General features: G+C 45.3%; 1 protein-coding gene across 1 annotated transcript in view; it reads right to left on the bottom strand.

Annotated features, from left to right (window-relative positions):
• Positions 1-3992: 3992 nt before the first annotated feature.
• LOC109622456 (transmembrane protein 235) overlaps positions 3993-14655 on the bottom strand; it is a 78780-nt gene continuing 68117 nt past the window's right edge. Inside the window, exons 3-6 of the mRNA XM_020076785.3 lie at positions 10377-10527; positions 10101-10299; positions 5261-5426; positions 3993-5155 (exon numbers count right to left, since the gene is read on the bottom strand). Coding sequence (XP_019932344.1) covers positions 5049-5155; positions 5261-5426; positions 10101-10299; positions 10377-10527 — 623 coding nt within the window. The 3' untranslated portion in view covers positions 3993-5048. The remainder of the gene's footprint in view (positions 5156-5260; positions 5427-10100; positions 10300-10376; positions 10528-14655) is intronic.

Here is a 14655-nt window from a genome sequence, read left to right as displayed (position 1 = left end):
GCGAGATTCGAAGGGACTCGGGAGTGTCCCTGATACTCGAACTACGCACATCACTCGATCCATCGTCGCCTTGATCAACCGTGTCAGTTTATCCGGGAATCCGTTTTCGTGCATAATCTGCCATAGCTGTTCTCGATCGATTGTATCATACGCCGATTTGAAATCGATGAACAAGTGATGTGTGGGCACGTTGTATTCGCGGCATTTCTGCAACACCTGGCGAATGGCGAACATCTGGTCCGTTGTAGCGTGTTCACCCATAAATCCAGCCTGATATTGCCCCACGAACTCTCTTGCAATCGGTGATAGTCGGCGGCATAAAATTTGAGAGAGTATCTTGTAGGCAGCGCTCAGTAGTGTGATCGTGCGGTAGTTCCCGCAATCCAACTTGTCGCCCTTTTTGTAGATGGGACACACGATACCTCCCATCCATTCCTCCGGTAATACTTCCTCCTCCCAAATCTTGGTAATGACCCAGTGTAGTGCTCTCACCAGTGCTTCTCCACCGTATTTTAGAAGCTCGCTTGATAGTTGATCTGCTCCAGCGGCTATGTTGTTTTTCAACCGACTAACCTCTTCTTGAATCTCTTGGAGGTCAGGGGCCGGAAGTCTTTCGTCCTGTGCACATACTCCTAGATCTGTTACCACACCACCTTCGGTGCTTGCAACGTCGCCATTGAGGTGCTCATCGTAATGCTGTCGCCACCTCTCGACCACCTCACGCTCACTCGTGAGAATATTCCCGTGATAATCTCGGCACATGTCGGCTTGTGGCACAAAGCCTCTGCGCGAGCGGTTCAGCTTCTCGTAGAACTTTCGTGTGTCCCTAGCGCGGTACAGCTCTTCCATCGCTTCACGATCTCGTTCTTCCTGCTGGCGCTTCTTCATCCGGAAGACTGAGTTCTGCCTATTCCACGCCTGTCTGTAACGTGCCTCATTCGCTTTAGCTGGATGCCAGAACAGACGCTGTTTGCTGTGCCTCTGGGATAAGACCAGGTGAGTCCATGCTCTATTAAGGGCCAAATACCTAGTTACAAAACTCTTTATATACTTTTGCACTGTTATCGCGGCCGAATTCCTATTTCCCAAGAGGTTATGGACCCAGTGTTTGGACGATGCACTTCGAATCCAAGGTAGACAAGATATTCTGGTTCGCGGCCGTAGAGATGTTCATTTATCTGATCAACCGAAGCCCAGCGAGTGCTCTTCAGGATGGGATGACACCTGAGAGCTGTAGCACCACCGTAAGAAGCTGGACAGCAAGGTGTGGAAAGTCGTTTTCCTCGGCTACCACTGGAATGGTTATCGTTTCTAGGATCCGAACAAAGGAGGAAAGTGGTAGTACTGCGGGATGTGATCACCGGCAATGCTATTGCTATTGACGAGCTGAAAGAACCACGGCGTAGCCTGATACCGATTCTGATAAAAGTGAGATTGGAGATGTTCATCAGGATGATCTGAAAGAATCGTTCGAGTCGTTTGAGGATTACAAAGAAACGACAGGATCGCATTCAGCAAGGGCAAAAAATTGTCAAATCCGGACATTGAAGAAGCATCGGAAAGTCATTCTATCTCGGGGAATCCTGAAAATCATGGTCGAAGTACTCGAAAGTCTGATCCGCCATATGGCATAAGGATCACGATATGAATATGCTTTGAGTACAATGAACTTCGTAGAGAGTTTTCCGGACACATTGGACGAGATTAAGAAGCGTGAAGATTGGTCGACAAAAAGATGAAGTCTCATCAGAACAAACAACACGTGGAGCTTGTGCAAGCTGCCGGCAGAAAGAAAAGCTGAGTCGTTCAAGTGAATATTTCTTATCAAGTGTAGTGAGGACGGCGTTATCGACCACTACAAGGCCAGACTTGTGGTGCGTGGATTCTCACAGCGATTCGAACACTGTGGCTGTTCGAACTGTTTTGGTCATCGCGAATCTGGAGCACCTAGAAGTCTATCAGAGATGGACGGTAAAACAGCGTTTCAGAATGAGAAACTCAGAGATGATATCATAAGATATCCACATGACAAACCAAAAGGTGTTGATGGAGAGAGAAAGACGCTGATTGTTGACTGAATCGAGCGCTGAATGGCCTGAAGTTGGCCTGGAGGAGGGCCTGGAACGAGAGGTTCCATGAGCTGTCAAGCTCCGATTTCGGCATAGCAAGAACGATCGTGGTCAATACGTGAGAGGAGAAGACGAATCGAAACTGTTACTGGTGCTATATGTCGACGACATTCTATTCGGCGGCCCACATCGTGATGCTAATGAAGCGTCTAGCAGCTAAGTCTTTGAAATACTAGCAGCTGATCCTTTGAAATGCTCAGATACTCCTTCAAGCGCAATGAAACCATCTGAACGCTTCTGAAACGCTCCCGAAACTACTTTATATCACAGAGAACAGACATCCAAGTCCAGTTCCGAAACTGTGTAAGGAATTTAACGGCCTTTTGAAATCGGCAACACAAGTGGCAATAGCGTGGCGCTGCAATCGGTTAATTCTCCATACTAATTTAATTCACCACTTGAAATGTTTCACTTCACCACTGACTGTGGCAATATAGTGTTTGGTGGCGTTAGTGTTGTCATCGTGTATTGGTTTGCAACCTTACTCAAGTAAAGATTCAAATCCTTACACAACTTTCCGAATGAAATTTGTTCTAGCCTGGATGTCTGTTCTCTGTGTTTATATCCCTTTCGTGACGAACCAGCACAATTGTGCTGTTGAGCGATAGTAGCTATGCATATGTTTTCATTTGTAAAGACTTTGCTTTATGTGATGTAAACTGTTTCAACAATTCAGCCATTACATGAGCCTCTGTACGAATTTGCCCTGTCCTGCTCACTCCCACAGAAAATTTGAAAACAGCGCGCACAGTAAAAGTCACATTTGACTTTTACTGTGCGCGCTGTTTTCAAATTTTCTGTGGGAGTGAGCAGTACACCAGATTCGTGCAGAGGCTCATATACTTGTTTGTGTGTAAACAAAATTTTGTTTACGTTGCCTGTGAGATTTATCACAACAAGGTAGATAAAAAGTGGACAAAAACCGTAAAACATGAAAAAGTTTTGTCTGACGCATAATTTTTATTTCCGATTTGTCAAGGTGGTCAAAGCTAGAAATCGAAAGATAAAGAGTAGTTCTTTCAAATGAGGTAAAATAATTGTTGTTTTGTTGGGAAATCTTAGAGTTCTGGAGAGCCAAAGTTGAGCCATTTGTATGGAGATTTCGTTTTTTTTTCGCTCCGTCACGAAAGGGATATGCCTTAATTCCACTTGAAACGTATTTAAACCCTTCTAAGACAGTATGAAATACTCCTGAAACCTCCCTAAAAGCCTATGAAACCTCCCTAAAAGGCTCAATTGAGAACTGTATTTCAAAATTTAAAAAGCCTTATTCTCCAAAATGGCAACAAAAATAAGAACGTGCTATTTTTTCCTTTTTTATTGCGGCTATCTCAATCATAAAATTAACTGGGCGGTATCACTTTCTGTTCGACGATTCGGCTATTGTATATGTCCTTTTTTAAATCGAGTATGGCATGTTTCTTAATTCGGGCAATCATAAAAAAAATCAAACAAGCTTAACTCGACCAAACAGCATGTGTAACAAGGACATTCTATACAACCCATTATTGGGATTGATTTTTGAAAAACAAAATAGCATGGTTTTTTTCCTTCTTTGAAATGCTCAACGCATGAGACAAGGCTATATGAATAAAACTGAGTAAATATTCTTTACTCAGATCTCTGTGAAGATTCACAGAGATTAACTCCACGGTTTCACAAAGATTTAGTAAAGAGTATTTACTCAACTTTATTCATATGGCCTATTGGAAACAACGAACTTCAGTATCGATTTTCATCCACTACCATTATGTGAAATGTAAGTTATAATAATCTGTTAAATTATAAACAAGAAATCTGCAACAAAACATGGAATAGTTCACTCTTTGACATCCGAAATGACCGCTACGATCCAGCACTCCATTGGTTTATAACTAAAATATATTTTTCATTTTTCTTCTTCCTTACAACCTAGTATTAAATTATCTTCTTCTATACATAATACAAAACAGCATTACGCATTGTTCAATTCGCCACTTCGCTTCTTCCGTCTCTCGGAAAACAAATAGGTTCTCCCGAGAGCTTCACTTACACATAAGCATCATATCTAGGTATCGTCTTGATTCTTAACCTCGATTTTCTTCTGCTTACTTAAAACAAAAATAGCAAATGTCATTCTAAACTTAAAAGTAGTTGACGTAAAAATTTAATTAAAAAAAAAGTAATACCGGAAACAGTGGAACGGTCTCACACACACTCGCGAAGAGAGAAAGAAAGAAAGTTAGAGAGAAAGAGATGATGAGAATGACACCGGCTTTTGCGTGTATGATATAATTGAAATTAAAATGTATTAATGATAGATAGGGAGGGAGAAATTTGAAATCCAAGTATGAGAAAGGAGCCAAAGGCACTTGAGAATTGGTGAATACCAACTCGCTTTCGAACACACATTTTACATATGAAAAGTTAAGTACACAGTCGAAAAGAATTTAGTTAAAATAAAACAAATGGAAGACCAATAAGGAGCAGTCCGTGTCTTAATGAGGGAGTCGACGTTTGTTTTCCAAGCTCGCGCGGCAGCTCATCTTGAGTAAAATTCGATTGCGCTCTCGTTTCGTCTTCGATGGGTGGTGAGGGGAGGGTGGAAGAGTAATGTCTCTCAGAGTTATTCTACGGATGCGATAGAACAAAAGCGGAAACTGGAAGCGAGAGGGTTGGTTTTGTTCGTGATGTGAAGAGTAGAGGGCGCGCGATTCGAGGAGTTTAAACGCTAATTCTCGGCTTTGATCGTTGCGATAGGTCCGATTTGATTGTCCCACAAAGGGTAAGGTTTCGATCGAAACAGCTAGATTTCTAATCATAAAAACGGACGAATAGTCGACGGTTACGTTATTACCCAAAAATTACATTTGTTTTGTTTTGTGTGTGTTGTTTTGTTTTACCGCTTTTCGCTAGCGAAAATAAAAATGAGGGGTGCGTTTAGTAGTTGTACGGTCCGTACTGCGATCCGTGATAGTATGGCTGCGGGTAGAGCTGGGGCTGAGGGAAACCACCATAGGGGTAGGGAGGCTGCTTTTGAGGATACACTGAAACCGGAGACAGAAGGTTAGCGATGTGCGACAGAGGATAGCTTATTGTGCCGGTAGTTGTGCTGTCGGAAACACCCGAGCCGCCCGAAATCGGGTACTTACCTGGCATCAGGTATTGCAGGTTCAGCTGTTCTTCCTTCTCGCGTTCGCCTCGGAGGCAGACGGCCGCACCCGAGAGGAGGATCGACGCCAGCAGGCTGGAGGCCACACCGGCCCAGGCCACGATGTAGGACCAGTCGTACGAGATGCGGGTGTTGTCACGGAGGACCTGTATGGTAAGATTGAGATGGTAAGTAAAACGATAACTATTAGATGAAATCTCCTGTTGGAAGAACTTCCTGTACATGCGTGTGGACAATTGGACATACCACCTCTGGCACTTCCTCGGTAACTGATGGAATTTCTGATACCCAGGTATCTCAAGCGGAAAAGACCTAGGCGTTGCGGAAGCTCTATTGAGCCTCTACGAAACCTCAATGCATCCGGCAGCACCTCTGTACAAGCGAGCTGGTACCGCTTTCAAAAGTGCCTTAGTCCAGCTAGAAGTGCTTTGGGCACATCAGGAACGAATCATGTATGTTTCTGAGTGACAGCGTTTTATTCTCCTTAGAAGAGTTGTGTGATACTGACTGGAAACGGTCCGTGGGCTTCCACCTTCCGTAAAGAGACCTTCAGGTATCAGTAGGTCAGCTCTAGAGGCACGTTGTCCTCCATTTGGGAAATTTGTGCCACGAGGCCTTAAGTGCGTTCTCATCAGTTTGTATTCAGCTTACGCTACGAACTGGTGGGAATAGGTTCAGATGACCCGACTCTGAGTTCAGCATCCATAGGAAGCTCTGTTAAGCCTAGAGTGGTCTTGTTGCTTGCATATATAATAGCGGTGGCGACGGAAGCTGGAGTAACCTCAGTGAGCAGTCAGGAGATGCACATTTGGGAGCAGCACCGACGGAGAAAGTGCAAATGAGTAATGCAGATCTCACGTGAAGGTGAACCGCAATAGGTGTGGACTGCCCAAGATGTTGGTAGTCACCGAGCACCTCGATTAGCAGACGGGACATCATCAGCAAGGATCTTGACATGTTGAAAGTCCGCAAGTCTTTGGCACTGACCAAGAGAGTTCGACCTTTTGGCCGATGAGTGAAGTGCGATCGATTCACGCAAAGAGCAGATGTCTATCCATGAGTTCGTGCAGCTCACCGGAGCCGTAGGAGAGAGGCCATGTCAACATGGCCGAAACCTGCTAAAGAAGCGCGGCAAGAAGCACCTGGCAAAGGCCGGTAGACCGCTCAAGGCGAAGGCGACAGCCAGCGCTAGTAATCAGGTACCTGAACTGGTTACAAAGTGCGTAAGGGGGAACCAAGGCAAGGTGATTAAGCCCCAAAATTTGCAGCCCTCGGTCAGGCCTCTGACGGTAACTCTCCAGTACAACAACCTGGACGACATAGCCGACGCTGAGGCACTCAGATCACCGAGGTTAAGCTTCCAGTAGGGAAGGTTAACGTGGCGTGCGCTGTCGGGAACTTCAGAGTTGGCTGGTTAGCGTTTCCGCTCAGCATAATTGAGTCGCCAGAGGCGTGCTTCAAGTGCTTTGAGTAAGGCCGCAAAACGTGATAGTGCAGCGGATCCGACCAGAGTAAACTCTGCAGGAAATGCGGAGAAGAGGGCCACATCCCCAGGGAGTGCAACTCGGCACGAAAATGCCTGATTTGAACGGCGAGCAGGGACAAAGTGACAGATGAGCCTAAATGCTCATGACCACTTTGGCAACAGCAGAGTCCGTGATACTGAAGGCGCCGAAGTCTAACCAGATTCGCAGATAGCCCGAAGAGTCCACCAGACGCGATCACTTATGACCAGCAATCGAAGTAGCGTGCGAGGCAATCGTCAAGTTAGAAGCACCTGGCAGCGCTCGCAAGTCCAGGAGGTTGTTAACCCCAAAAAACTGAGAAGGGTGGTTCTGAAAAGGCCGGTTCGTCTTGGATTGAAGATACCAGGGCTTGCGGTCTTGCGTTGGTACTAAGCCACCTCAGAGTGTGGCGGCTAAGGGAGAGGACGCTCCCTGAACCCAAGTGGAAAGATAGATAAAAAAGAGGTAGAAGAAAGATAAACAGAAGCATTGGGACGCTAAACCAAGGAGAGGTAGAAGGGCCAAGGTAGGAGAGCCAAGCGAAAAAAAGGCAACGCCATCGTCATAAAAGCAAACGAGGCTAAGTTTTCAGGTGAATTGAAGGCGATAAGGAGTGATGCCAAGCTCACGAATCTTACGGAATGATGTACGCAGTATTCGACGTACTCGTACCGGGGAATTAATCCTCGAGCTCAAGCATGATAAAGCTCGTCACTACGACAATAGTGCGAGGAGCAGATGGCCACCGCAGCCGTTTGAGCAAGCTTTGTAGGTGATGTGGAGGAGAAAGACCTAAGACGCAAGGCAGCACGAACTCTCCCGAGTGCTTGATTTGTTGCAAGAAATCCGTGAACAGCAAGCACCCGATGGGAGTTCCAAAGTGCCTGGCTTTCAAGAGAGCCACAGTGGACAAGTCAAAGCGCAGGCAACGCAGCTGAACCTACACCACATTGATTTCGGTAGTCGCTGAATGGAGAACTAATGTCACCACGGATATTACCCGCCGGTAACGGCAACTGAATCGCTATTGGGTCCAAACTGGCAACGTTATGAACAACGGGTAAATACCCAGTCCAGGAGTTAAAGTCACCATTTTCCGAGAACTTCGTGGTCGCCAAGGTCAACGGGGTCCTCTTCTATAGCTGTTATGTACCTCCACGTTGGTCTATTGTTCATTTCGCGCAGATTTTGGACTGTATGACTGCTGAACTAAGCCTAGATCATAGTAGGCGATAACAATTAATGCCAGCTCGCAAGCGCGATAAAGCCAAAGTGCTGTTCTTCAAGACCGGTGTTAACCAGGTGATCTGAGTCTGGAAGATCAGAGTTCGATGTTCAACGTGCGTGTTCAGCACGCTGCATCTACGAGTCACCAGCGGCATGCTTCACAGGTTTTGTACAAGGCCACAAGTTGTGGGAGTGTAGAAACTCCGCTAGAAGCAAACTCTACAGGAAGTGCAGAGAGAAAGGTCACATCGTCAACTCGGCACTAAAGTACCTGGTCTGCACGGCAAATAGATACCTTGTGATCCTGATACACTATTGTAGTTGTTATGCCTCTGCCAGGTGGCCGATTCACCAGTGCACGTCTTTGCTAGATTCATTATCCAGCGCACAAGCGGGTTTAACCCCTGTGGTCATCTGCAGAGACTCCAAAACGCCTGGGCGGTCGAACGGTGCAGCTGCTAGACCAGCCCCAGAGACTGGGCCCCACTCGAAACTATGGTCAACTAGGACATGAATATTGCAAACGAAGGCGTAGGTGTATATCTACAAATGAAGCGCTCCTCATCGACGGGACCTGGTGAAGCCCAAGGTAGACCATGGGTCTAAGTCCCAGGTCAACCTGGGTGGTTGACGATGATTGCATAGTGACCATCTGACAATTCGATGCAGTGTGCAGTATGAAGGAAACTGTCAACAACCGAGAGTCGTCGATAGCAATCCCAAATTACTGACCTCGCGCGTCGATAAGCCGAAGCCAGATCTGTGGAGCGATTGCTCACACTGCCGACCTGTCCAAGGACGACTTAGTCGGAATCCTCGGTCACACGTGCCAAGGCTATCCGTACTCAGGAACGGGCAGCTACCACTGTACTGGTGGTATTTTTTGGACATCGTGAGGCTCAGCGGACTCTACCTAAGAGCTAGGTGAAGGACACAAAAAGCTCGCACCAATGAGGACAGATCGGAATGAACGTACAAGGGGGCTAAACCAGGGGACTGTTATGATCTTCTTGTTTTCTTACCCAGCATTAAAAATATGCTGCTGTGTTGAAAGATAGGTTGTCAGCTTGAGCCGTACGCTTGAGCCGCAGTTATGTTGGCTACGAAAACATTGCATTAGAGGGATAGGGATGCCACTTCCTTGGGTTAAACTGGTACTGAACAAGGATACATTTTCTCCGGGTCACGTGACGCGACCATGTGACCGTTCCCTCCGAACATGTGAAACAAACCCAGGTTTCTCCGGTGACATCCGGATCTCCGGAGCTCGTCACAATAGCAAAGCTTATTGAACATAAGCGTTCAGATATTCGACGCTCACCTGTTGATTATATCGAATCAAGAAGGTTCACAAAGTCGTGGCAACGAGTCAACATAAAGAACATCTTACTAGCAGTACACTTTCTGGCCAAACTCTGCGTAATCCACGTTGTAGACTACAATTCTTAATTAATTCACCGCCCAATTTTCCTCTATCCGAAACATTGCCAATGACCTGTAAAAGTTTATCAACCAACAACTAAAAAAGTCATTTGAATTCATGCTGCTGGCGTTCACGTTCAGCAAGTACGACCTGAACGGCCATGGATTCGAGAAGCTGTCCCGTAAGCTCTCCGAAAAGCCTGGATGGAAACCAAGAAGTTGGTCAAGTATCAGAGCCGGCGTGGCCGTAACGTCCACCTGGACGGAGTCCATAGTGGAGTTCTTGGTCAGCCCTCATATCAGATCATTGTGTATTAGTACAGTACAAAAGTCGGTACAACACTTTCGTCGGACGAATAGAGGTCTGTACAGGAACTGAGAACATCGTAAGACACGAGACCCGGACGGTAACCCGGCCATAACCATAAAGGTAGTCAATGTGGCTCGCTTATGTTCAGCATGAGTTTGACCACCATAGCAAATTTCTAGGCAGTTGGAAAAGGTTCAGATTCTATTGTTAAAACACTGCAAGCCACCTGGCGACCCTTCGTCGTACAGTACAGTCTGTCCGCTTCTGCATTATTCTGACGAGGTGGAAGATCTATATACCGAGAGGTCCAATGACTCCGGAGAACTTCCGGACAAATTCATCCAATGAATACTTACCGTGGTCCAGCTCTGGTAGTAATCGTCGCCGACGACCTTCTCCTTCTCGAAGAACTCCACCGTGTGCCAGAGGCCCATGGCACCGGCCGCGAGCAGACAGGCCGTCAGCATCAGGATGGCTGTGGCCGTGATGGCACCGGCTGATCGCTTCCAGCAGCCGGACAGTCCGGTCCAGAAGGCGCAGAAGATGGCAACGAAGCTAAAAATGTAGACGTTGAAAAAAGAAGAGAGTTAGGATAATGTGACTTCTGCAGATGGCAATTCGTCGTCAATAACCTGAGAATGAAGGCGGCAATGACGGAACGGGCCAGATGCAGACGAGCCATGATGTCCTCGTTGAAGCCGGGCGATGACTTGTCCTCCTCGGTCTGAGGGAAGTAGTCAATGTTGGAACAGTGGGTCTCTACCGGCGAGAGGTAGATTTGAACTGAAACGAGAGAGTTGTGAATGTGAAAGATTAGTAAAAAATGCCAATCATTGTTGGTTGTTTAGAATTAATTATGAAGCGTATCGAAACAATTTTTTGGATACATCTTAGGTTATCCAAAAGCTTGTAAAAATGTAAACCCTGTGATGCATGTGCTTGATGCGACGTCTGTTTTGGGTCATCCAGCATACCCTTGAATTATAGGGAAATGTGCAACTAGCGATCATTGTGTAGTTTTTGAAACTACGGCCCTTGGGAAGGTTTTGTGCGGCTCAAGAACTGATTTTGAAATGAATGCAGAGCAGAGCAGAGCAGGAGCAGAGCAGGAGCAGAGCAGGAGCAGAGCAGTAGCAGAGCAGGAGCTGAGCAGGAGCAGAGCAGGAGCAGAGCAGAGCAGGGGCAGAGCAGGGGCAGAGCAGGAGCAGAGCAGGAGCAGGAGCAGAGTAGATAAACATATCATTGATAAACATACGGATATCTGTATGTTTATCAATGATATGTTTATCTCTTGCTATACCGTGCATTCACACAGTAGGTATGTGCCCCAATTTTTCAACTATTTAAATGAGCTAAATATAACCTTATTAGTTCATTCCGCAGACGAAAGTTCTGTTACGAAAAATCACTTTTGCCCAATTCGTTTCCCATCATGCCCACCCGTAATGGCCACTGACTGACTGTGCTTTTTCAGCATCCATATAATTTGTTATTTTCTTCACCACCCCATATTTGCTTTGTCTTGCCCCAAGGCAAAGAACCAACCAAAGGAAATTAACATGAGTGAAAATTAATTCGAGCAAAATACCGTAAAGAAAGCTAATTAAATTCCCCATGATTCTCTTTTGGCGAACTTTTTTTTCCTTTGTTTTGTATATGTAGTGAAACGGAACAAGCCCACGCGGCGTTCTCGGAATATAAAGGCCCTGCCCTGATGCAGGAAAGGAAATCAATCTTACCTATTCAAACTAAAGCACAAAAACTAGTGAAACCGTAATTTTATTTTCCTCGAAATGGAAATGTAAATGGAACTCGGCAAAATCACCCACGAAAACTGCATTTGTTACAATGTACATACCTATGGTCTCCTCAATGGATGACCCTTAAAACTAATTGAGACATCCAGGAAACAACGGTCTTGGACGTCATTGAAATGCAAAATTTTGTTTCGCTATGAGTCTTCACAGCCATTCATAGGGGAGTTTGGGATGAAATGCCTCCGTCAGAAAAATGGCCCATATTACAACGTTACAACCAAAGCTACAGAAACAGACGTCACACTCCACTCGCTTTCCATCACACCCTTTTTTATTCGGTAGGTTTTTGCTCCTGTTTGACGTTTGCTTACTACCGCCACCTAGTGATGATCCGTTCCAACACAGTGAGATTAGCATTGAGCGGTCGAGTTTTCGTAACAATGTTTATTATTGAAATTTGTTTCAAGTGTTACGTCTGTTTCTCTGTGGAACAAGTATCCAAATCCAGTTTCAAAACATTGTAAAGAATATCCTTTTGAATTGGCAACACAAGTATAGCAACAACGTGACGGCGCTGCTATCGCAAAGCTCCTACGCTATTGTCAGAGGTGAATATAAACTTTATCTAAATATGTATAATTCACCGATGATTGGCGCAAGAAGCTCTATGGTGGTTTTAGTGTTGTCAACCCTAAAATAATATGAATTCTTACACAACTTTTGAAAGAAAATTTGTTCTAGTTTAATTGTCTGTTCTCTGTCGTTTCACCCCGAGATGGTGCATTTTACGCTGACTTCCCCTATGCAATGAATCACGCCAGTGTAATGCCATGCCAACTATAGCTCCAGCTTCACGATTTGATCTAAATTCTTCTCCGCAAGCAAGCGCAAGTCTTTGAACTGCGTGCAGCCAAGCGTGCATCTAGCGGCAACCATTATCGCCCACCGGTGTCTGTTGCGGAAGGCGACCGTAATGTGGGGTCACATTAATTCAATTTTCAAGCAGACTTAAAGCTAAAAAACCACTTTGAATCACAAAGAATTCAAATTGGAATTAGTTGAAAACTCCAGCGTCGCAAAACAGCCAACAGTGAAATACACTCATCTAGATAAATTTTATATTAACCACTGACAGTACCTTGGAAACTTCTCGGCAGCAGCTCCACCATGATGTTACTACTAGTGTTGTCATTTCTTATGACCGTTGAACTCCTTACAAAGTTTTGAAGCAGGACTTCGATGTCTGCCGTCTTTACTGAGCAGTCAAACACAGAGAACAGACTAGTGTGTCAAATTTAAGAACAAATTTAGTTGGAATATCAGTGAAAGAATTTGTGGGGTGTGAATATAGTTTAGTGTTATTCCCCTTACGTGTCCTTCTCCTAGCAAGCATCAGTGACAACCAGCACCATGACGAAGTGGTCAGTGTGAAGCTGCCTCTTAAAGGAGAGGAGCTTTGGCGGAGCAAGTCGCCTTCATCGTGTGGTTCGGTATTATGCCTAAGCAGCATGTTGCTACAGTCTGTGGCAAATACGCATGTCTAGATAAGTTTTATATTCACCACTGACAGCAGTGTGGGAACTTTGCGATAGCAGCGCCATCACGATGTTACAACTTGTGTTGCCATTTCAAATGACCGGTCAATTCCTTACACAGTTTTGGAACTGGACTTGGATGTCTGTTCTCTGTGTTCTCCGTGAATCGAGATATCCACCTGATCGATATCACCCCGTAGCACGGTACCCAAATGTATACGTACTCACAGTGGACTAGATCAACAAAGCAGCGCCAGCGCAAAAGAAGCTGTGATGTAATTTCTTCAGCGGTGCGGTGGGCCCTGATGCGTTGATACGCCTACTGCCACTGCACCACGCGGAGCAAGCGCAAGGTCTCTTTTTGGGAAGGTATTTTTCGTCCGGTTTGTTTTTACCACCCAACTAGCAGTGGTTGTGCTGTGCGAAATCAAGTGAGCGCTGGTCAACGCACCACCGGAACGCGATGCGGTGGGTTTTGTAAACCAGCAGAGTTGTGTTGTACGCATAAGATGTGGTTCCAAGTTCACCGTTTGTTTTCTTGATTGGGCTGCTTTCGTTATGCTGGTTTTTGTGTTAATTTTTGGCTTCTTGAACTGATTGTTACAACGTCCGAAACGGATGCCGGTTGTACAATCGGTTTCAGTTTGAAGGGCATCTTTTTGGAGAGTTGAGTTAACCACTGTTTGCTATAATTAAGGGGTAATCTGAGACGAACTAATCTTTTATTATAAGGATATTGATTTCAAGCTAGTCAGAGCGACAAACGCGCGAGTATTCAGCTGACCATGCTGAAGGTGACGGTTTCGATTCCCGGTCGGTCCAGGATTTTATTTCGTAATTTCCTTGGCTTGCTTGGGAATATAGTATCTTCGTACCTGTCTCACGATACACAAATGCAAAATCACAGAGAAACAGACGTCACACTCTGTTGATTCAAATATCTAGTAGTAGGTCGATTGGCCACTCGCGGCGCTGGCATCGTTTTACATTTAGCATTGGGAGATTGAGTTTTCGTAAATTTGTTCAAAGTGTTACGTCTGTTTCTCTGTGGCAAAATGGTCATCAACAGAGAAAGCTCTGAAGAAAGTAGACGGAAGCGACCTTCGCCTTAATAACTGTGGGAGTTCTCATAGAGATAAGTGACATTTCAACACACGAACACTACACTGAAAGGCGGCTTGCAGTAATGACAAGCATAACAATGTTTTTAAATTTACCATGGCAAAACATCATCATCGACCCACCAACGCTTCTTGTGTGCGTTTTGCTTCATCTCTCATCAACCAGTTCGATAGCCGAGTGGTAGCGTGCGAGCCTGGTGATGTCAAGGTTCTTGGTTCGAATCCGGTTGCCAAAAGAAACTTTTTTTAATTGAAAATCGAGTCCATGGTAAAATTGAAAACATAATTGAAACGAAAATCAGTCTGCACAAATTTAGTGGCGTTGTGTATTTAAATTGACCCTGAGAATAGTAATTTTCACCGCAAGCCGCCGTTCAGTGTAGCGCAAATTTTTCCTCACACAAAAGTGCACGCCGATTGAAAGGCTATTCAGATTGCATATGCAAATATTACCCAATCAAATTGGGTAAAACGGGTAAATAATGATAAAACTTAACT

The sequence above is a fragment of the Aedes albopictus genome, chromosome 1 (assembly GCF_035046485.1).
Source record: "Aedes albopictus strain Foshan chromosome 1, AalbF5, whole genome shotgun sequence".
Lineage (NCBI taxonomy): Eukaryota > Metazoa > Arthropoda > Insecta > Diptera > Culicidae > Aedes > Aedes albopictus.
The sequence above is the reverse complement of the archived record's forward strand: the minus strand, read 5'-3'. Positions and strand labels throughout refer to the sequence as shown.